The 23,456-nt window shown below is 43.8% G+C and overlaps 1 protein-coding gene across 3 annotated transcripts; it reads right to left on the reverse strand.

The window, feature by feature from the left end:
* Positions 1-845: 845 nt before the first annotated feature.
* Positions 846-23,442, reverse strand: PMS2 (PMS1 homolog 2, mismatch repair system component). Of its 3 annotated transcripts, XM_036897077.2 has the most exons (15): positions 23,238-23,442; positions 21,416-21,555; positions 20,693-20,779; positions 20,419-20,521; positions 19,499-19,682; positions 16,985-17,152; positions 16,460-16,557; positions 15,398-15,497; positions 14,339-14,423; positions 13,116-13,271; positions 10,282-11,149; positions 6,628-6,795; positions 4,525-4,625; positions 4,149-4,318; positions 846-1,562 (listed from the first exon to the last, which is right to left on the reverse strand). In XM_036897077.2, exons 1-15 carry the CDS (start codon positions 23,258-23,260, stop codon positions 1,419-1,421), a joined length of 2,595 nt encoding a protein of 864 aa, XP_036752972.2. In that variant the 5' UTR covers positions 23,261-23,442; the 3' UTR covers positions 846-1,418. The 3 variants fall into 3 exon arrangements, with proteins under 3 accessions (XP_036752972.2, XP_036752970.2, XP_036752971.2); XM_036897075.2 differs by lacking the exon at positions 20,693-20,779 and having other exon boundaries at positions 23,238-23,357; XM_036897076.2 differs by lacking the exon at positions 6,628-6,795 and having other exon boundaries at positions 23,238-23,357.
* Positions 23,443-23,456: the final 14 nt, after the last annotated feature.

Below are 23,456 nucleotides of genomic sequence, written 5' to 3' on the forward strand. Positions count from 1 at the left end.
AGTTTTCCCAGGTCTGCTAATAGCCGCTGGCCTCTCGGCCTTTATCTCCACCTAACACAGGAGTAATTCAGGCGTTAGCTTTCCATTGCCGCTGTAGACAAATTACCCCAAACTTAAGTCACTTAAAGCAACACAAACTTCTATCACCTTACAGTTAGGTTAGGAGTCCCATAGCGATGGGTTCTTCTGGTGGCTCCTGGGAAAAGTCTATGTCCTTGTCTTTTCCGGTTTCTAGAGGCCACGTTCCTCCACCCAAGAAACGAGCAACGTTGCTTCTTTCCTGCCCAGCTGGGAAAGGTTCTCCACTTTTAAGACGTGAGATACTCTGGACCCACCAGCCAATCCAGGTACTCGCACCTTTTCCCGACTCCACTTCTTCCCTTAATTTTGCCTGCAGAGCCCCTTTGGCAGGTCAGGTCACATTATCAAGGGTTCTGGGATTGGGACAAGGCTGTCTTGGGGATGGGGCTACCTACAACCCCAACCTGCTGAGTTCCTGTGAATATTAAATAAGATCCTGCAGATAGGCCACCAGCACAGTGCTTGACCAATGGCAACAATTATTACTTGAGTCTCCTTACATCTAAGGATCTAAGTTTGGCAATGGAAGTCCTACAGGGAGGGTGAGAGCAGGGGTGGTCCACACTAGTCACTGCACACCAACCACCACTTGGACTCCAGAGAGGTGTTTCGTGCTTCCATTTCTGGCAGAGTTCAACTAAGACAAGATTCCATGAAAAGCTATGTGGCAACAGACAGGGATGCTAACACCTTCAATACCACTGAGGGCCAGTAACTGTACTTTGTGGTTCACACCCCAAAGAAACCATACCACAGCACTGAAGTTACAGAAAAATCAAAATCTTTTATTTCCCCTTGCCTACAACAGCACTTTGCCACCCTGGCTATACTGGGGAACATTTAAAATAGTGACCCCAGGTCCTACCTGGCAGTTTTCTTCAAGTTGAGCAGAGACTCCCCCTTGGGTTTTTGGATTATTCCTTTTTTAAAATTTAATGTGCATAAGGGTTGAGAATCACTAACCCCCAAAGACTGTAATTTTTAATTAATGGAATTAAACCACTTTGAACTTAATCATCATTAAGAGCTGAAAGTTTAGACTAAAATATGTTAGGCCAGATCAGAGGCCTAGGTAACTTTCAAGGTGCCCTTCCTATTTTTGTAAAACATGCTCTTGGCTGTATATACACACACACACACTCAAATGTAGAACAAAAAATGTTGCAAGCAATGCTCCATATGGTTTGAAAAGATTCTCAAAATCATTTCTAAATGAATCTGACACTTTTTTTTTAAGTAACAGATTACATTTGAAATTAAAAGATGGTTAGTTAAAACCTGTCTTTCCAAACAGAAAAATCTGCAATAAGATTCACAGTTCTACACTGTGAGAATTGTCAGCTCTGAGAAATGATGTCCAGATTGGCAATGTGTCTCATGGTCGGCCTCCCGTGGGGACAGTTCCAGGGATGGTCCATCTCACCCATATGGGCAATGAGTTTCTTCATCTCACCTGTGTTAAGAGCGGTTCCAATCATCACCTGAATGAGACACAATGGTTTAAAGTTTTACTAATTTTGGTTAGAATAGCAACTCTTCAGCAGCATTTTTCTATGAAACAAGGTGGGACAAGATTACAAGTCAAAAACAATGTTCCCTGAAAATCTTCCTAGAAAAGCCCGCCTTCTGATGTCTGGGCTCCTGCTCTCTTAGTGAGGCTCCCCCACAGCCCCCAGCTCCTCCAGGGCTGCGGATGCTGCTGGAGACCTGGCCTGACCTCTCACCTCAACAGCCGCAGCAGCCTCCTAAGGGGCCCCTGCGTCTGCCCTTGTCCCTGTCGACCCTTCTCCACTCAGCAGCCAGTGACTCCTTTTCAAGGCAGTCAGGTCACATGGCTCCTCCTCCCATGCTCCCCACCACCCAGGGGGCTCACCCACCCAGCCCTCACCAGCCTTGGGGCCTCACAGCAACCTCACATCCCTCCCTCCCCCACCGCAGCCATGCTGGCACCCCTGGCCTCCTGCACAAGCAGAGCAAGCACCTGCCCTCGCATCCTAAACACTGGCCATGCTCTCTACCCAGGACACTCGAATGGCTCACTTGTCCTCTCCCTCGGGGCTTCTGCCCAAGTGTCCCCATCCCTGCCAGTGACAGCACCCCTGTCCACCCCTCTGGGCCCTCGCCCTGCTTTCCTCCAGAGTGCACATCGCTTCTGACATACACACAGAGGAGCAGACTCCGCAGCCATCACAGAGCAACCCAGACCCTAAGACACAGGAGAGGTGATGACAGGCCCACACTTGAACCTGTCACCTTCTCCATGGGCCAGGCACAGTTGTAGGGGCAGGATAACAGTGCGCTGCGAAGTTGGCAGAAGACAGACCATGGACAAGTTAACAAAGAAACAAGTACTGCCCAGGGGCTGTGCCTGAGAGGGCCCAGAGAGGCCACTGCAGTCAGGTGCTCAGGGAGGGCATAAGGACAGGAAGGAAACCGATATGAAGGCGGACGAGCAGAAACCCAAAGGACTGGGCAAGTACAAAGGGCATGAGGCCAGAAGGACACTGGTGTGACTGCAGACGGGAAGGTGGTCCGCGTTGCTGGAGCCGCGCATGGCAGGGGGCCTGGAAGGCAGGCAAGGGCCGCAGCACCGTGCCCAGAGCAAAGCCCTCCCCGGGCAGCAGGTGTGCTGGCTGGAGGAGGATGCACTGCTGTGTGATGGATCTGCCAGGCAGGGACTCTGCAGCCTGGGGCTCCAAAGATCTCTGAGTCACATTGAGACACAGAGTTTTAAAATGCCAGGATCTTAGCACAGATGCGTCCCAGCTGGCTCTCTCAGAAGCTCCAGGCCTGGCAGATCACTATCAGGTCTTTACCAAAGCAGTGTCTGTGGCTGGAAGTCAGCACCTGGGCTCTAGGGTCTGCTCTAAATTCTTCCCTTGAGTAATTTCATCCCATCCCATGGCTGGAAAGTACACGTAAAATTCTCTCTCCAGCACTGACGTTTGCCCTGAGTTGTGGCCTCATTAATGTGATTGTTTTCAGCCACCTCCACTTCCAGCTCAGTGGGAAGGCAAGCGCAGCATGTCTAACACAGGCCTCTCCCTGGCCCTTGTGAGACGCTGCTGCTCCCCTCACCTCCACGGTCCCCCTCCAGCAACTCCCCACCCACGCAGCACAAACTCCCAGGTTCGGATCAGGATCCACAGGACCTGGGGGTCCCTGTAGGCTGTCATCCTGGCTCCTCTCCAGCTGCACAGCTCAGATGCCTACTCCTCAGATGCCCCACGCCTCGCATTTGCTATTTGTTCTGTTTGGGAAGTTCTTAGCCAAGGCTTCCAGCTCACCTCCCAAGCATCAATGTAGACGTCCCCTCCTCAGCCAGCCTTTCCACCTCATCTGCCCACCCTACTTCTCTGTGGTCATTCCCTGCACCAGTACTGCCCTGAATTTCTCTGTTGAACTCATAGGTATCAGAAGATGTCATTTCTGTTTATGTCTCTTTCTCCCCACCAAACCATAAGCTCCACCATCGCAAAGGCCTCTCTTGTCTTGTCACCTCTGTGTCCCCAACACCTGCAATAGCGCAGGCAACACCACAGGGTCCAAGGAATAGCTGAGTAAGTGCAGGCAGGGTGTCCTGGCCACCCCACGGCCCAACTGATGCAATGGACTTACTTTACTTTGACACCAGGCTCATCCCAACTGCCGCCCCCATTTTCCAGGGGCAGGGGCACACCAGGCTGTTACCACACCCGCCAACCTCTGCAGCCCCAAACAGTCCTGGCAGCTGCATATCTTTACTTGCCAGCACTGTGAATACCCGAAGGTCCATGGATGACAGTGAGCATAAACAGAAGAACAATGGGCCTAACTGCACTGGGACCAGTGAAAGCTCTCAGGGCCCTGCTCACAGAAACGCCACAAGAGCAATACTTAGGGGTCAGAGGTCAAAGATAATGCAGACATGTTGGGCTGATGGCAGATAGTGATGGGGCTCTGAACATGCAATATGGCGGCAATCACAGCCGTTTCACGCTGCTGTGGGGGGTCTGACCAGAGAGCCTGTGGGGGGACCACAAGCTTGAGCAGACCCTCCGGGTCCACCAGGAGCCTTTGTTAGTTACCGATCTCCGACAGGCTCTGGAGGCAAACATCTGCCTGACTCGGGAGGGCCGACACATCACCCCAGGGCTGTCACTCAGCATAAAGATAAGTTCATCTATGTCCTGAGGTCCAAAGGTCCAGTTTTTACTGGTTGGCAAGGAAATTAATTTAGCCCTTTCAGTGACTGGAGCTAAAAGAACAAAATTGGAGAAATATCCGTCATTCGAAAAACATGTTTCATTTGAGTGCTACTTGTAATGAACATTTGAAAGACTCCAGATGCAAAATACTCTTTTGGGGACCCCCTTCCATCTCTTATAAAATACACTCATCTGTATGACCTCAGAGATCACTCCCAGCTCTGAAATGACACACTCTATAGTCCTAATAACTTACCACTTTCATCGATAACAAAATCAAAGCCGTTCTTTCTGAAAATCTCCAGATTTTCTATAAGAACAGCTTCGTTGACAGCAGTTAAGTTGAGAGTCTGTGGTCTGAAAAACAGAGGAGAGATTCAAACCATCTCGTGAAGTCACACATTTAGCTATAAAGCAGAAATGAAACTAAAACAATTCTGTGATTCTCTGAATTAATTTCAAAACGCAACGTGAATGACAACACTTTATTCAGGTATGTGTCCTTTCTGTCACTAAGCTCTGAGAATTCCCTGCTAATTTTCTTCTTTTAAAGTCCTTTTTAGAAGTTAAAATAACCAAAAAAGTAGTTTGCCTTTCTTCAATCTGCCTGCCACCCAATGACTTTTTAAAATTTCCTCCTTAAAGATAATACCATACATAAAAATGCTATTTTTCCTTCTCACAATAAAGATATTGGGAAAGATGGGTTGGGTCATTCAGGCTTTGTTTTGCTGTGCTGCTCCTTCCTCTGCCTCATTATTTATCTATCCACTAGCCATCCAGCAATCCATCCTTCTCTCCTGATTTACCAAGTGCTTCATAACACAGATGCTCCCAAAGGAAGGAGATACAGTGGTGAGCAAACCCAGACATGGTCTTTGCCCTCATGCAACCATCGTCTACATGGATGCATGGCTCAGTCTATGAATAAAGACATGGCTCGGTCTACTAACTACACTGAGAATCAGGAAGAAGAGACATCCAGTGCCATAGGGGAGAGAGAACATCAAGGAAGGTTTCTCTGAGGAAGTCACCTTAAAGGTAACCTGGGGGTAAGAGATGGGAGCAGGGACGTGTTCTAGGGAGAGACAGCAGTCTGTGCAAAGGCCCTGTGGCTGACCATGGATGTTCCCAGAGCCTCACATAAAGAATCTACTTCATGCCTCTTAATGACCATGTAGGAATTCACTGGATCTGTCAAGAGAAAAGGAAAGAAAGGCCAGGGTGGCTCAAGTATAGCCAATAAGGAGAAGAGGGCTTAGGAAAGGCTGAAGAGGTCACCAGGGCCAAACTCTGCAGGGTGTAATAGGAAAGGATGGAATTGTGGTGTTTACCCTTTAATCTTAAAATATGGTTCACGTGGGGCCTAAAGTGGTCTATGGTTACCTGGGTCAACTGGAAAGGGCATAAATGGACCTTCTTTATGCAAAATGGCTAAAAACAAGAGACCTCTGGAAGAGGAATAGGAATACTTCAGTATTATAAAGCAGCATATTAAATGCCTCTGCTGTTACCACTGACTCCTACTGAAAATGAATACAATTAAACCATTCCTCAGGAAAGAGAGTATACAGTAAACTAGTTCTGTTTTCCCATCTGAGTGACAGTTTTAGTCATACATTTTCCTCACATAGGATCTACTTCTGTTGAGATCTGAGTTTCTCTATATAGTTTGATTTCCCAGATAAAAATCCATGACCTCATCTTATAACTCTGCTTAAGACTTGAGGTTTACATGATATACCATCACCCTACCTTGTAAAGCGGTCAGTATAAAACATTCAATTTGAAAAGGAGAGAGAAATACCAAATCCTGCTGTAACTACCTCATCCACACCACCAGAGATGCTCTCCTGGGGCTGAGGACGGACACATAGGCAGGCTTTCTGAACACATACGTTCCAGGCACTATGAACAGATATGCTACGTACTATAAGCCGCCCTTCATCAAAAGGACTTTCTGGCCAACAAGCAATCGACACATTTTAGTAGCCAAAAGGGTTTGACACCTAAAGAACACATTAGCTGTGTGGCCTTGGGCAACTTAGCCTGTGTGTGCCTCTCTTACCAAGTGTGAAATGCTGACTGTAATTCTAACGACCTCAGGGGCTTGTGAGATTAAATGAAGGCAGGTACATTGCTTTAACTGTGCCTGGCATATAATGAGCACTCAGCAAATGGCACGCATGACTATTATAATGTAAGAAGTATAACAATCTGCCGCAGGGATGCGTATAGCAAAATATGTATATATGTACATATATATGTATGTTTATGTATATAGAGATACAAACACGCTATCAGGCCGTAAACCGGGGGTGTGAAACACACAAAGCCCTGAGCACTGAAAGGAACTTACGCTATGAGCCTCTGGCCCTGCAGCACGGTGTGCCGCTGCAGCATCTCGAAGTTGTACTTCTCATCCGTGGCATGCTGGTCCACTATGAAGATATCCGCGTTCAGTTTGGTGATTATAAATCCCAAGTTAAACTGACCAATGATTTCCATTTCTGCAAACATCGTTTTACTGTATACAGAAAATATTCATTATATGACATTTTAAGAGATTATTTTTTTCATTATGAAAGACATTGGCATAAAAAAATACAGAAACATAAAGTCCCTAATAATCATCACACTTTCTAAACACAACATTTGTCATCTGTTCATTCACCCAACTCCCCAGAAATGACCTTAGTTACTAGTGTTCATTTGGCACATGTCCCTCCAGACCTTTGGATGTTGTTTGTAAAAAACAAAAATGGAATCCTGCTTCTTCATACCAGTTCACACTCCATCCAACGGTGTGTCTTAGATGTCTGTTCAGACCCACACTTCTTTTTAAGGGCCACATACAAATTCATTGTGTGGATCTGCCATAATCTGACAAATTATCTACTAATGGACGTGTCAGCTGTTTCCATTTTGAGTCACACAAACAAAGCTGCAACATTTCCGTACATACCTATGCTCTAATGGGCGAGGATCTCTGTACAATAGATCCCTAGATGTGGAATTATGCATGTACATTTTTCATTTTGATAGGTCTGTAAGAGTCTACACTCCACCAACAGGGGGTAAGGGTGTCTTGTTCCCAATACTGGGAACCAATCCTACCACCATCTGCCAGGCTCACCGATGGGGCCTTTGGTGGGTGGCTTCAGAATCGAATGCCATTGGTGACAATAGGTCAGTCAGCCCAGACCAGAGACAGACACTACTGCTACCCTTCATGTGAGAAACTGACATTGTGATTCTGCACCCAGCAAAATTTAATTTTATGGAAGTTGATTTTTATCAACTTCAGCTCTGTGGCTACAGACATGAGACTGCTCACGCTGCCAAGGAAGTTCTGGTCCTCGGTGACTTGAGCTGAGAACTAAGGACCTGTCATTTCCTTCTGTGCGTGCTCCAGTGCACGGAAGATCCATCCCACACCCAGGCTGTCACTGTCAGTACCACCCCTGGCCCTGCAGCAGCTCCTTGGGCCCCGAGGATTGGGCTTTAGCTGGCACTTGGTGACAGTCAACCATAAGCAGCAGTCTAGCTATGGTGCACGCTGTCGATCACTGACCCCTCCCAGTTCCTACTGGCAAAGAGCACAGCACTGAGCTCAAGTCTAAGGTCACAACAAAAACAAATCAACACCCTCTTTGAGGGTCTGACTCCCGGGACCATTCCTGGTACTAATTTGGTATCATCAGAGTCCAGTGAGGAGACAAAAGCCACACCAGATTTAAGGAGGGAAATTTTAAAGTACTGTGAACTAGCAAAAGATGATTAACTACTAAGAAACACAAGAGAAGCAGATGCAGGAAGCAGCTACTACTTTAGGGGTGAGGGAGTGTGTCCAGGAGGGAATTCTTAGAAGAGCAGCCCCTCCCCGCACAAGTTGAGCTTTAGACCCTGTCAGAGCAGGGAGCAGACACAGCTGCTCCTTGCTGGAGCTCCAGGGTGAGTTGCTGGTGGAAAAGGCAAGGGCGCCCAGGAGCAAGGGGAGAAGCTGCCGCACCTGCTGTCTTTCCTGTCCCTCTAGCTCCCCCAAACGATTCATCCTAACAGAGACCCAGGAGAAATGCTTACATGGTCTGGCCTCCAGGACTGTAAAGCAGGGCAAAGAAGAGTGGATTTGGAGCTGAGAGGCAGTGATCTGGTAAGTGGCAGAAATACCGACTCCCTGGCTCTGACTGCGGGCTCTTCCTGGAACCATCTTGTGTGTATCTGAGTTCTGCCAGGACATTCCCCATGGGAAGAACCTGTGCCAGCCTGAGGACATAAGTCTTCCATGTCTTTGGCAAATGTATTTCCTGCCATCAACTAAAATCAACATCTGGCTTACACAATGCAGAAACAAAACTTCACCACTCAATATATTTAATTATAATTCAAAACACAGAAGCAGGAGCTACTGAACACTACCTGCAGTACCTTCAGTTACTGACACAAAGCCTAATCCTTAGCTCCCAATGTGATTCTCAGGAAAAAGCAAACCAGCCTCACCTCATCACAGCCACAGCCCAGAATAGGTGTAGGACCAACCCAGCAGCCGCGCACGGTAAGCCAGAAGCCAACACCAAGACCCCTGTGGTTCAGGGTTTCTCAAAGTGGCCACCTGAGGTACTTGTCAAAATGCAGATTCCTGGGCTCCACACCCAAGATCTATCTGACCCTGGAGGCTGGCCATAGGTTCTGCTTCAAAAAACTCCCTAAGTGATTCTCATGTGTCAAAATTCAAGAACCACGATAAGAGATGATCCATAAATGACGAATTAATTAAAAGCCTCTATTAAGAGTTACAGTTCATTTCAATCACTGAGAAGCCTAAAAGAATCCAAAGATAAAGGATGGCTAGGATTAAGTTTGGGGCAACTGACGTGTCTTTCCCTACCAAGCACGTACCTTCTAGGACTGTGTGAGTCTGTGCGTATGTCTGCAAGAACCTGGCTCCCTCAAAGGTCAGACCCCACACCACATTCAAAAAAGTGCACCTCCATTAATTACACTTTTTAAAGGAGAGATTTCCTGAAAACCCTTCGTAATGTAAGGTAGGCATTATGAATATCAAATGAATTATATAACATCTGCTATTGAAGAATTCATAATCTAAATTAGGCAAAGCCTATGTGGTCCAGACTAAAAGTGCTATTAAAGTCCAATTAATTACTGACTTGCACTATGTATAGGATAGCACATTTCAGTAACTGGTGAGACAATGCACACACACAGTTTTAAAAGGTAAGAGTTGAATATTTCAAGAGAATGTATCATGTTGCACAGTTACTGTCAAGAGTGCTAGTGACCAGTTTTCTATTATCTGTATTATTACAATTTTTTCTTTCACTCCTTTTTTAGCTTAGCTTTTCCTATGCAATCTTCTTGAAATCACAGACTTGATAATGTGCTATAATTTTTCCTAATACACATTAAAATGGGAACTGGGAAAGAGCAATGTCCACTCACACTGCCTCGAGTTCACCACCGGGGGTTGTGACTGTGCACTGGAAACCTTCAGAAGAGACGGCCACCGGGCACAGAGGGCACTGATTTATCTGGACTGATGGAAAGGATATACGTGGCGTAAAATCTAAGCAAGAAATTCCTGAAAGGTCTCAGGCAGAACTGAGCTCTTTAAAGAAAATCTGCCCAAAACATGAGATGACGAAAAGGGGCTGGCGAATGGAAAACACATGGTGCAAGGATGCATGCATAAGACTCATGATCAAACTGTGGAGTCAAAACTGGGATCTGCGAGGGAGAGGGGAAAAAGACAGAGAGAGAAGCAAGGCTAGTTGGATGTGTGGATTTATGGAGTTGGTGGTGCAGGGAAAGCCTCCAGGCAGCAGGAGCCAGAAGACCAGACCCTGGGGCCGAGGGGGGGCACCACCCGAGCCCCAAGAGATGCTGCAGAGCAGAAGATGCCCGAGGAGCAGAAACGAGTCAGGAAGGACCAGCCTTTGGTTCTACTCAGCAGCTCGCTAACGTGAGCAGAAATAGTCTTAAGAAAAAACTTCACCTTATCTCTTTCCTTAGCTCATCTTCCGCTGCTTGATTTTCTCCGGGGCAAATCTTTGCCCGAAACTTCCTGTAATGCTGTTCATCTTCTCTTTGCTGTTCTTGGTGACATAACTGCTTTATTCGTTTAGCTAAAGAAGTCATGGAAAAGTCCAGGGGCACTATTTTCTTACTGATTTTAATAGCTACATCAACCTGAGATGCGGACATGTTCTGAGCGTTAACCAGCTCTTGAGCAATGTCAGAATTTAAAGGAATCTCTTCTTTTTTAAAACGCTTTGTGTTTGAGGACGAGAGATAAGTTGGCTGAGGCAGAACTGTGGATTCACGCCCACTGTCTGCCTGGTCTAAACGGCATTCTGTGTCGGAAAACCCACGGTCAGGGGCAGGTAACTTCGCACAGGATTCCACATTTTCTCGTGAAAGCCTGTCTTCAGGAGAGGCTGCCTGGTCGCTGCTGGTGTGGCTGCCCATTTCCAGGGTGCGGAACCCTTCCCCTGAACTGCAGGTGTCGCCGCACCCCGAGTCCTTCCCCATCTTCACTCTGTCCCCACGGTCACAGGGGCCCTTATCTGAACTCCTCGCCTCCTCCTGAGGGCTAGACATGGGCTTCTGGGAGCAGAGGGGCCCTGCAGAGCTGCAAGGCGCTGCACTTCCCTTCTGTCGTGGAGAAACCCGTCTCAGCCCCACAGTCCTCAGGCCCTGAGACTTGTTCTCAGGTGTGTGGCGAAGAGAAAAGGCCTCTCGCAGTCTGGAAATGGTCACGGCCCTTTTCTCTTCTCCTCGACTCCTTAACAAAGGGGGATTATCCTGCTTTCCCGGCAAAGGCTTTTCCACTTCTTCAGCAGAATGCGTTTCCATTAAGTTACCTAAGCAGATGTCAACAGAGAGGGTATCAGGGATTTGGAGTTGAGGGTATTTTTATATGCGCAGGCATTTCACCGAAGAGGAGGTCAGGATGGCTAATCAAACATACGAACAGCTCCAATTAATCATAAAGGGTGTACAGTTTAAAACCACAATGTGACGCCACTGTGTACTCACCAGAATGAGTAAAGTAAAAAAACAACAGATGTTCACAAGGATGAGGGTCAGATGGAATGTTTAAATATGGCTGGTGGTAGTGAAATTGGTACAACCCCTTTGTGACACTGTGTGCGTGTTTCTGACTTCCAAACGCGTGCCTGTGACCCAGCACTGCTGCTCCCTCAGAATGCCCGTCCCGCTCAGCAGGCCCCAGACGCAGGCATCTCTGACAGCACTCCTCATCAGAGCCCAACTGTCTGGACAGACTGAAGCATTGAAAGGAATGAGCAACCTGCCACACATGACTTGGATGGATCTCACAAACAAGATATGGAGAGAAACAAATCACAAAAAGCATCCACACTGGACGACTTCAAATTAAAACTAGGTAAGACAAATCTACAGTGTTAGAAGTCAGGAAAATGGTTACTGTGGGGGTTAGCGTATAAGCAGGGGTGGCTCAGGGGGTGCTGTTCTCGATCTCAGGGCTCATACACTGATGACATTTGCTTCTGTATGAATGCAATAAAATGCTTAAAAGGAGGGCACTGGCTCTGCTGTGCTTCAAGATGCAGATACCCTGGGCTGGCTCTCTTTATAGGACAGGCTCTCTGGCCAAGTGTCTGTGCGTGAGCTCAGAGACGCCACCACTGGCTCATTCCACAAGGATGTGTGTGCTACCCCATCCCGCCCACACCCAGGATATCCCATGCAGAGAACGGCCAGGAAAAACAAGGGCCCCACCACGTAAAAGTCAACAGCTCTGCCACACTAAAGCCAGCATTTCTGAGCTGCTCCTCTCCCACCACCTCACAGCACCACCACCCTGCAGGAGCCACCGCCACATGCTCCAATTACCCCAACTGCCCACCCTGGGGCCTAAGAGAGCCTACTCCCTAGTCCCCAACTTTCCAAATGATTTCTCCTCACCCCTGGGGTGTTAGGAAAAGTTAGGATCAAGCCACCCTGCATCCCATCCCTCGCCTAAACCCCTGGCTTAGGGGTCCCAGTACCCTCAGTGTGCAAAGGCTCAGCACAGCCATCTCCTCTCACTGGAGCAAGGCTCTCCCCACAGCCCCTTTCAGCCCCAGCAGCTCCCGATCTCTTCCCTTTGGAGGACACATGATGGGTTCCCCCACCCGCATCTCTGCACATGTGGACAGGGGCCTGGGGGCAGGCGGGCCGAGCAGAGGGTCCCCACCTCCAGGCGCAGAGCTGGCCAATCCTGCTCTCTGCCAAGGGGCAGCTGGAGCTCACCTCTGCTTCCCAGTTGTCCCGATGCACTGGGTTTGAATGAAAGAAGAATAAAATTGATGACTTAAGTAAATGGCTGATGATTTATAACTGGGAAGTAAAGTAATAATTGCGCACATCACTGCAGATGTCAGATCAGCTCTGTGGCCACTCTCATCTCAACGTGCCGCTCATGAAGAACACACAGGGTGAAGTGCGGGAAAATGGCAGAGCAAGGGCCTCCAAAAACTCCCCACTCCATAAAAGAAACCAGAACACTGGCAAAAACCGTCAGAATCAACTTTTTCAGAACTCTGGAAATCAACAACAGGCTTGGGGCCATCGGGGAGTGTTTACTGAGGAAAAACAGTTGCAACTCGGTAAAGACATAGCCTTGTGTGTGCTAAATGTGGTTGCTCATTTTGCTTTTTCACATCTGCAGATACATATAATGTGACACATCCTCCCTAAGAGGAGATTGTGTTTCATGTCCAAAATGACCTCAGGAAAAAATAAGGAAAGTATCACAATAGCTCTAAATTTTAGGAGCTGTTTATATACTTGCATTTTTCTTACCTTCGACATCCAAAAGCGGCTGCTGATTAACGTTCAGTTTGTTGGCATCACTATCAAACATTCCTATCAAAGACGTCTTCAAAACAGCCAACAAAAGCTTCTCCTCTTGTAGTAAAATTTGCCTTTTATCTGGAGTAACATTGACATCAACACACTCTAAGACAAAAGAGAACAGATATTTACTATGTTTTAATTCACCTTTAACATTAGAAATTTCCCCACCTACTATGTTATTCACTTGCACTTACCCAAAGTACTATTAAAAACATTACAGTGTCCAGATTAATATTCATAATCTATAAAATTAGCTCTTTCAAGTAAACAAGGAAAAGATTAACAATTTTTTAAACACATGAAACACACAAGCATCTGAATGAGTAATTTGCAAAACAAAGAGGAGATAAAGACACAAAAATGTACAATAAAAGAAAACAGTGAACTAAATTAAGAATTCATTTTATCACCTACTGAATTTGGTCAAAAATTGTAACACCCAGTACATTGTTAATAGATGTATAAATTGGTACAGCAGGATCGCATTTAGTGAAGCAGTGATTCTAATTCCGGGAATTTAGCTTAAGGGAATAATGATATAGATAACGATTTAATTATAAGGGAAGTACTTAAACTGCCAAAATGTGAAAACAATTTAAATAGCTAAAAATAAAAATCTACACATTGGAATATAATGAATGCAGCTATATTAAAATCATGTTACTGAATAATTTTTAATAAGAAGAAAAATAAAATTTTCATGTCTCAGGATAAAGAGCACAGTACAAAACTATTCAAAATTATTTCCTCACTCAAAGGATATATATCTACCTATATCTTATTATATTTTTTAAGATGTACACACATGTATTTCTAAGTGCCTAGAAGAAATACTGGATAACAATAAACCAGAATTTTAACAATCAGAAGAAAAATATGAAATGAGCTATCTTCAAAATCGGGGAGGACATTTAGTCTACTTTTTCCTTTGGTTGACATAAAAAGTCATATTTTCTAACAATACAATTAACATAGTTTCAAGTAGGAAGCTATTTGAAAGTCTCTATAAAAAACAAAAGCCCATAAAATAAAACAAAAAGTCTGTTAAAAAACAATGTTATTAATTGTTACTACAAAAGTCTCTTTCCACTTATGTGACACCTTTCTAATTCACTTCTTTTCCTGTAAGAGCAGACCATCAATTTCACTGAAATCTCAGTGAGACTTACCTGAATCAACAGAAATGTTAAGAACAACGAAGGGATACTGATGTCGGTTGTACATGTGATAAACCTCATTCACAAGTCTGGAAACCTGCATACAAAACAAAGATGAGAAAGAATCATTGTTCCCTTCCCCTCTGTTCTAACAACCTACTATTCTAACCAACCACCAAAGGGGAACATTTTTTTCCCCCCAACAGCTTTATAGAGGTATAATTGGCCTGCAATAAATTATGCATATTTGAAGCGCATAATCTGATAAGTTTACAATCAAAAGCAGTAAGATTACAAATCAAGATAATGAATGCATCCATCACTCAAAAAAGCTTCTTCACACCCCAGAAAGGGATATTTTTAATCAGATTCCAAAAACTGAACCTTTTTCCAATCTAGAGACACTCTTGAAGAAATGTCCAAAAATGCAGGTGCCATTTAAATGCTCATAGCACATATTCAATTATACATAGAAATGTATTTATATGACTTTGTAATGAGATTATTAAACGGCACTAGAGATAAACCATAAAATCACACCAATTACAACACAGGTTAAAAATATCTGTACCACATCTGGTGGGCAGAAGTAATTTTAAAGCACCACTGGAAAATAAAATATTACTGATGCACAATGTTGCTGAAGATGCAAAGTCAAAACTGGATGACTAAATGCCATGTAACCTATGGGGATGACGGGTTTAAGCTTCAGGCAGTAGTAATCTGGGCCCTTATCTTCCTGAAAATGGACAGAGGAAGAGAAAAGACAGAAGCATTTGCACATATGTCAGCCGGGACTGAAAATTCTAGATGATGATTAATGTTTTAAAATGTTTACTTTCTTCAAATAATGACAATTTTTATATTAACAAATATACTGGTTATTATATGCACATATGTACACACACGTATCACTGAAACAACCAAATAGACACATTTCTAACTGCCATGTTTCTGCATCAAACTCCTAAGTTTCACATAAACTGCCTGTGTCAGGAAATGTTATTAAATAAGTAGAATAAAAAGTTAAGGGCAGAAAGATAAAAACAAATACAAAAAAATTTTAAATACCTTTGCTGGGTCACAAGGCCGCCGATTGATAAAGAAAAACTGCCTGTCCGTTGAACCCCTTCCCACGCCGTGAGTACAACGAGAAACGAAACCTACGATACTATCCGACGTGAACACAGTAAGGGCGGGATTGCAGAATGAACAGGATTAGAAACACATCATAAGGCACATTCTTAAAGTAAAAAGAAAGAAAACGCTAACCCCTGGCAACGTGCAGGAAGTATAATATTTCAGTCAATGTGATCCTGCGTCCCACTCTATCAGGAAAAGAACACAGACTTTTGTCTGTTAGCACATCCACTACGGACCATGCTGTGGGGTCAAACTGGATTTGCCTCAACTCTCCTCTCACGTGCCCTATTCAATCCTCAGCCCCCATGCAAGGTGCGTCTGTCACTCCAAACTCACAATCCGGAATCTTGGCACTGTCCTCACCGGCTGTCCTGGGGGTCCAACTACTTGTATTCGGAACCACCGCCAACATTCCCTGCCCTTTTCATCTGTTCTTGGTTAGCAAACTTGTGCCTGCTAAAGTGTTGGTGAAGCGGTTATTCTGAGCACCGCCCCCACCCCCACGGATATTTGCATTTCCGTAAGAACAAGACCTTACCTAAAGAAAGGAGTCCCCAGCTTTAATCTCAGGCAAACGACCAAGGCGAGTGGGGGAGGGCGGGATAAGCAATACGGGCTGTCACAGGGCCAACGCTGCTCTGGAAAATGCCTATTTTTCTTACTCTAAAAGTAACACGCCGTTCCGGACTCTGGGTGAGTGCTGCTGAGTGGAAGGAAGCAGCCTCTCCCGCTGCCAAGTCCCAGGGAGGTGCAACATTATACCCGAGGTAGCTGAGTTCTTCAACTGTTCGCTGAACAGAGCCTTCACTGCACAGACAGACTCACTAGGCATCGGTCACCCACAGCACTGCCTGACCTGGGGACTCACTGGCTTCTCTAAGCCTCTCTCACAGCAGCAGGAGCGCCTGCACTTCTATGATGGACAGAAGAAATGACAAGCTCTAAAATCCCTGTTTTGAAATACAAGCAACCCGGCGGGAAGGGACGTACCGGAACAGATTATGCAATGCGTCGGAGCAGCTCAGCCCGTATTCCTCACACACGGAGTCGCTAGGGGGCAGCTGAACAAAAGGAACGAGGCTTTGCAACTAAAAGAAACGGAGGTTCACAGTTGGGATCTCACAGACAAGCGGCCCTACCTGAACGGAGGAAGGGGTGATGCAGGGTTTGGGGGTGTCGGCGTTCTTTGTCCAGCCATTCACATTGAGAGCACAAAATAACTCCACTCTGCTTTTTGCAGGACTTTGATTTTGATTTTTTTTATTAGAGAGATGAAACACTTGAGCTCCTACTTATCCAGTCAGTACACTGCCCACAATATTTTCTATTTTTTTGCAGAGTGTAAAAGGAAGAATAAAATAAATAACTCTGCTCTCAACATTAATTTTTGTAATAAGTACCAAATAAAAAAAATCAATTTTTGGATTTTATCCTCTAATTCATTGGAAAAGACTATGGAAGCCTATCATGATTCCTAGAGCAATAAACTGGTTTTAAAAAACGGACCAACACTACCTGTTTCTGCCCAAACACAGATCCAATATTTTCCTTGATGCTGGAGCTTCCACTGGTGCAAAGCACAGGCTGTCGCTTTCCTTGTCCAACCTGATTAGTGCAACTCACACGGATGCCTGCTGAAATGATACAGTATGCGTGTAAGACCTGGACCATTCTGGCATACTCCTGTTCAAAACACAAACGCAAGGTTCAATGTTACTTTAATCTTAAAAAAAAATACACAATTCAAGTTATAACACTCAATTCGAGGTTCTCATCATCTCACAAATAAGGCGATTATTTCTGACAGAATAATCCATTATTCACATCTCCCTACACAGTATAAAAGGGAACTCAGAGGCTGAGGTCTTAGTCACACTGCCCTCATTACCAAAATGTCCATGTCCACTGCTACGAAAACTGAAAGGGACATTCCCCCCTTGTATATTGTTGGTGGGAATGTAAAAACTGGTGTAGCCACTAGGAAAGCAGTGTTGAGTTTCCTCAAAAAATGAGAAATAGAACTACTATATGAGCTAGCAATTCCACTTCTGGGTATTTATCCAAAGAAAATGAAAACATTATTTTGAAAAGACTTATGCACCCCTATGATCAGTGAAGCATTATTTGCAATAGCCAATATATGGAAGCAACCTAAGTGTCCATCAATAGATGAATGGATAAAGATGTGCTACACACACACACACACACACACACACACACACACACACACACACACACAGGAATATTATTCAGCCATAAAAAAAGAATGAAATCTTGCCATTTGTGACAACACGGATGGACCTTGAGGGCCTTATAAGTCAGACAGAGAAAGACAAATACCATATGATTTCACTTTTTGTGCAACAGACTGGTGGTTGCCATAGGGGAAGGAGATGGGGGGATGGGTGAAACAGCTGAAGGACAAAAAAATTAGTGAGAATGTTTGATATCTTGATCTGGGTAAGGGTTACATGAGTGTATACACATGTGTCAAAATTCATTGAGCTGTATGCTAACATCTGTGCATTTCATTATATGTACCTCAATATAAAATAGAAATAAAAAAGTCAAACTCAAAACATTTTGTATATGATCCTAATTGTTAAAAAAAAATAGAAACATATGCATAAAGATTGTATATACATGTCTACATTTAAAGACTAAAGGATATAAACTCTGGGAGGTAGACAGAAACAATACCAACTTTCTACTGGGCAGGATTCTATTTTACTTAAATGTTTCATTTTCTTTGTTACTTTATTATATCAATTAACTTATTTATCGACATTTTTCCCCCAAGATTTATAAATAGATTAAACTAAAAGGAGTCTGGAAATTCTGGAAAAACATATAGTATGCATACACAGGCACACCTCATTTTATTATACTTCGCAGATACTGCATCTTTCACAAATTGAAGTTTTGTGGCAACCCTGAGTTGAGCAGGTCTGTTGGTGCCATTTTTCCAACACCATTTGCTCTCTTTGGGTCTGTGTCACACTTTGGTAATTCTTGCAATATTTCAAATATTTTCATTATGATTATATTCATCATGGTCATCTGTGATCAGTGATTTTGATGCTCCTATTGTAACTGTTCTGGGGTGCCACGAACTGCACCCATATAAGACAGTGAGCTTAATCCATAAATGTGTATATGTTTCGACTACTCCACCAGCTGGCCTTTCCCCCTTCTCTCCCCGTCTCCTTGGGCCTCTCTATTCCCTGAGACACAGCAGTATTCAAATAAGGCCAATTAATTACCCTACAATGGCCTCTTAAGTATTCAAGTGAAAGGAAGAGCCAACCAACATGGCAAACTTCATTGTCCTATTTTAAGAAAATACCACAGCCACCCCAACCTTCAGCAGCACCACCCTGATCAGTCAGCAGCCAGAAATACTGAACCAGGAACATTGAGGCCACCTACAAAAAGATTATGACTGGCTGAAAGCTCAGATTTAATTAATGTTAGTCCATTTTTTTTAGACATAATGCTATTGCACACTTAATAGGCTATAGTATAATGTAAAGCACTGGGAAACCAAAAAAATTCATTTGACTCATTGTATGGGGGTGGTCTGGAACCGAACCTATCTCTGAGATGTGCCTGTATGTAAGTATACATACATGTATATATATACATATACACACAGTTTATAACTGTTTTTTAAACCCAATGATTATCTAACATTTAGCTGTTTCATTTTCATTCAAATTCATGGAAGTTGCAATAATTCATTTTTTAAGAAACCAAGAAAAATAATCTTATAAAAAAATCTTATTAAAGGCCTCATTTCCCATATGAGAACACCTAATAAACATGATTTGACGATTTTTCCCAAGAAAAGTAAAAGGTAAGTCATCCTACAGTTAAAAAGTCTTTAAGGGGAAGAGCAAATCAAGCACTCCTCCAAAACTAAAAGGAAGAAAACCAACTGAAGAGTTATTCACTGTAGCAGATCTTTCACTACATACGTATATCACACTATCACTGGCCTTGGAAATGAGGATCCAAAATTTACAGTACCTTTTTAATGTTCCTTTGAAACTCCTTATGGCGAACAGGCAGTGTATAAAATAGTTGCTGTACACTGACCGTTGTTCCACTGGGCCGTGGATGGGGGGTTTTCTGGACAATTTTCCCATTGTGATCAAACACCAGTCGAGTCCCAACCTTGGCAGATGTGTGGCAAGTAGAAATAGTTACATCACTGTAAGAGAGGGCCAGGCACAGCACGGTCAATTAGAGATCCCCAGGTGCTGGACATTACATGCTCCTTTTCGCACTTCCCTTCTCTCAGAAAGCTCCTAAAAAGATGATGATCTTTCTGAGATATTAGAGAGAGTTTAAATGGTTGAAGAGTCACCATAAAATCTAAGGTTTGGCACCTAATAGATAGTGAGGCAGAGTCCTACAAAAGCTTTGCTTTGATAAGAGCTTTGATGTTTATTTTGTTGTTAAACTGCAAAACACTAAAAGGTCTTGACATGTATATTCACAAATAAAGAATATTTCCCACTGCTGTTACTACTGTTCTAAAAACACTTTTAAAAAGGATTCAAAAGATACTACAGTTCAAATATTATAGGTAATTATTCATAAAAATTTAGAATCTATTGTGTCATTACAGGAGCCCTGCAATTAAGTATTTTCCTAAACATTGAAGTAAATTAAAATCAATAGCATCTATAACGCATTATCTATGTGCAATTTTAAAACTGAGAAATCACCTGCTTTATTAAGGGTAACAATTTGCTTCATTTCATTCATTGCTTACATTTCAGAAGTACTACCACTTATGTCGGTAGTGAGCTAAAACAGAACGCAGAAGTTAAAAGCAGAGACATGCAGATAGAACAGTGTAAACAACAATCGTTCTAATTATACTTTTTAATTTTCAGAGAGTTTATAAGGAGTACAGTTAGCAGAAAAAAATATTGCATTACCTCAGTGCACAAAGCGAGCTCAGAGCTTCCCCCCGAAAGCCAAAAGTTTCAACCTGAGTTAGGTCAGCAAAGTCTTGAATCTTAGAAGTGTGGTGTTTCAGGGCTGAAAGAGAGGTGTAAAGCAAGGCCCAAGATATCTCAACTGACATAGCAATGAATATACACAGTAACGACCAAGTAACTGGTCTTAAAAAGCTGCTTTTGTGCTTCCTAAGATGGTTACTCAAAATTCTGCCCAAATATTTTTTAAAAGGATTAGAAAAATGCAACTTACTTAAGCCTTCAAAGTTTGCTTCTTCCACCCCACTTCCATTGTCTGAAACTTCAATGAGATCCACCCCATAGTCTTTAAGCCTTATATCTAGAAAGTTTAAAATGTTTATTACTCAAAGACTTGATCCATGGAAAAGCCTTTATATTGACAATGCCTAAAATTCATAATGCAAATTTTAACCATAACTATATTTACTTACATGTACTACTGTCATTTTGTACATTTTCTTTTTAAAGTCCTTCTTGGCTATTTACTAGCTCAGATAAAATAGGATCTCTCTTTGAAAAGGATCATTTTAACACAGTCATTAAAGAGAACAAATTCTGGAATCAGACTTTTTGGAATTACACTTTACTAGCTTTATAACCTCAAAGAAAAGTAGAGACTGTGTCTTAGCTTCCTCATTTGTAAAATGGAGGTCGTAATAATAATTCCTATCTCATTAAGTTATCTGCAGATCAAATAAGGTATTCCACCTACTGTTAGTAGCACAATGCCTCCCTGGCACACAGTAAGAACACAATAAAAGTTAATAACTGCTATTATTATTATTATTACCACTGAGCTAAATACTAGGCACATAACAGGTCTAGATTTAAGTTTAAAAAAAATCATTTCTCAGAATACCAACACTTGATTGTCTTGATACAGTAACAAATATTTCCTGAAATAAAGTAACATAAACTAATTATTTTCTGTGGCTTAAAACTCTCCCAAACTTACCAATATTAGTGGCACCAGCATCCACACTGTTTTCTACCAACTCCTTTACAGCAGTGCTTAAACTCAGTACCACTTGCCCAGAACAAATCTGATGGACTGACCTCCGATCAATAGGTTTGATGGCCTTGGCAAGTTCCGTGCTAAAAAAAGCAACAAGGAATAAAGCAAGAAGGCATTCATGAATTTCTATCCTGGTTTTAACTGTGGCAAATGGTTCACCTCTGTTAATAGATATTGTGTCTAATAAGTGAGTTCACTTATTATATCAACATATCCATGTATTATATTCATAAATATAAATGCTATTCTACAATGCTTAACCATCGTTCAAAAAATCTTCTGAATGGAGATTTTGAATATAATATTTAAAAATCTAATTATACTTGGATTTACATGCAGGAGACCCATGTACCTCTCAAGCTGCGCATCAATAATCTTTTGCACCAGTGGGATCTTCCTTGAAAAGTGAAAGCTAACATTTCTCACACGATTTGAAAACCAAGAATTCTGGTGGGAAATACACAGTGTTTATGTCAAATTCAAAACCATCTAAGAAACTGGGTACCAGTTATATACCTAATACCTGCATTTGCCTTTGAATACCCACTCCAAACTCAGGCTGCCGACTGCTGCCTTAACAAAGGCCCTCAAAGCTCTTACTGTACCTGCTTTAAGAGTTTTCCAACCCATTTTCTCCACCTTCTCCCAACTCCAATCCACCCACTATGCTATCCTCATTCACTTTAGAAATCACAAATCTGGCCAAGTAATTTTTCTTGAAAACTTACTAGTATCCCACTTTGTTATATGATGTTTAAAATCTAGTCATAACTGCACCCCAACCTACCTTATTTTCTCATTCTCTCCAGCCCTCCCTCTGCCAATTCCCCTACATTCTGGTCACTGCCAACAACAGTTTCCGGAACACCACAAGCTCTTGCAGACACTGTACCTTATCTATACAGGTCTCTGTATAGACCTATCCCCTCTTCCTCCCCTACCTGGCAAACTCCTGCTCGTCACAAGAATGTATTCCATATGTTCACTAATTCAGCAATTTCTAGTAAACGGCTTAATTGACATCTTGGGTATAACAGAACCCAGGAGCTTCCCTGGGAGAGAAATCTTCGGGCACCTAACAGACGGTAGACCCTCAATAAACCACAGCACCTAACAGACGGTAGACCCTCCATAAACCCTCGTAAGATAAAGGAACAAACATCTTTACTCTTCATTCTACCTTGCAAAGAATTGCACTCAAGTTTTCTTAAATGTGAAAACTGCGGATGACACCCCATAAAATGTAAGTATCTCCAGGAATTATTTATTTGGCAACAGACCATAGGCTACAAGTCCATTTCTGGTATTTATTTAGAGGAATGGAGATAAAACATTTAAACCCAGATCGCGAATTTGGGTTAAGGAATCTGACGTCGAATACAACAGCGCCAGCCAAAGATTCGCGACCCCGAACTCGGGGTCATCACCATCTCCAGGAGACAGAGGACTGCATTTGTAAGATCGGTCGGCTACGCAAATTAGCATGCACCTTGCAGCCTCCCCAAAAATAATCTCAACTTTAAAAAAGAGAGAAACCAGGCAAAGAGGAAATGAATTCGTTCAGCCTGCGGAAGTGAGGCGTCAGCCGAAGCCCCAGCCGATTCGACCCCGCAGTGCCCCTAAGGAACTGGCGGCGGGGCGGAGCCCCTACCCGGGCCTCGGTCCGTGGGCTTGCTCACGCCACTTTCCCTTCTGCCGCAGGGATGCAGCACGTCGCGAGCCTAGAGGGTGACGACGAGAGGATACTGCGAGCACAGCTTACCTCGGCCCCGCGGCTCGCTCCATGGATCCAGAACCGGACCCGCCTCCGGGACTCGCGACAGACGCCTCCGCCACCGCCCCCACGGGGCCCCGCCTCCTGGCCGCCCCCTGGCCGCTCCGGATGCTGTGCCCGGCCCCTTCCGGGTGGGGAAGGGCGAACGTTTCCCATCTACTTCTCGCTGATTGGTTGTATGCAAGGTCGCGGCCATAACGTCACGAG

Source organism: Manis pentadactyla, chromosome 10, assembly GCF_030020395.1.
Source record: "Manis pentadactyla isolate mManPen7 chromosome 10, mManPen7.hap1, whole genome shotgun sequence".
In the NCBI taxonomy this organism is placed as follows: Eukaryota; Metazoa; Chordata; class Mammalia; order Pholidota; family Manidae; genus Manis; species Manis pentadactyla.

Bases quoted from the DNA above. Each gene is read 5' to 3' on its own strand.
- PMS2 (XM_036897077.2), bottom strand. From the start codon at position 23,260: ATGGAGCGAGCCGCGGGGCCGAG. The intron at 20,522-20,692 runs GTAAGTTGCATT...CCTCTCTTTCAG, and splicing joins AGCAAACTTTGAAGGCTTAA to CCCTGAAACACCACACTTCT. The intron at 4,626-6,627 runs GTAAGTTCCTTT...TCTGTTTTTCAG, and splicing joins CAGGGCCAGAGGCTCATAGC to ACCACAGACTCTCAACTTAA.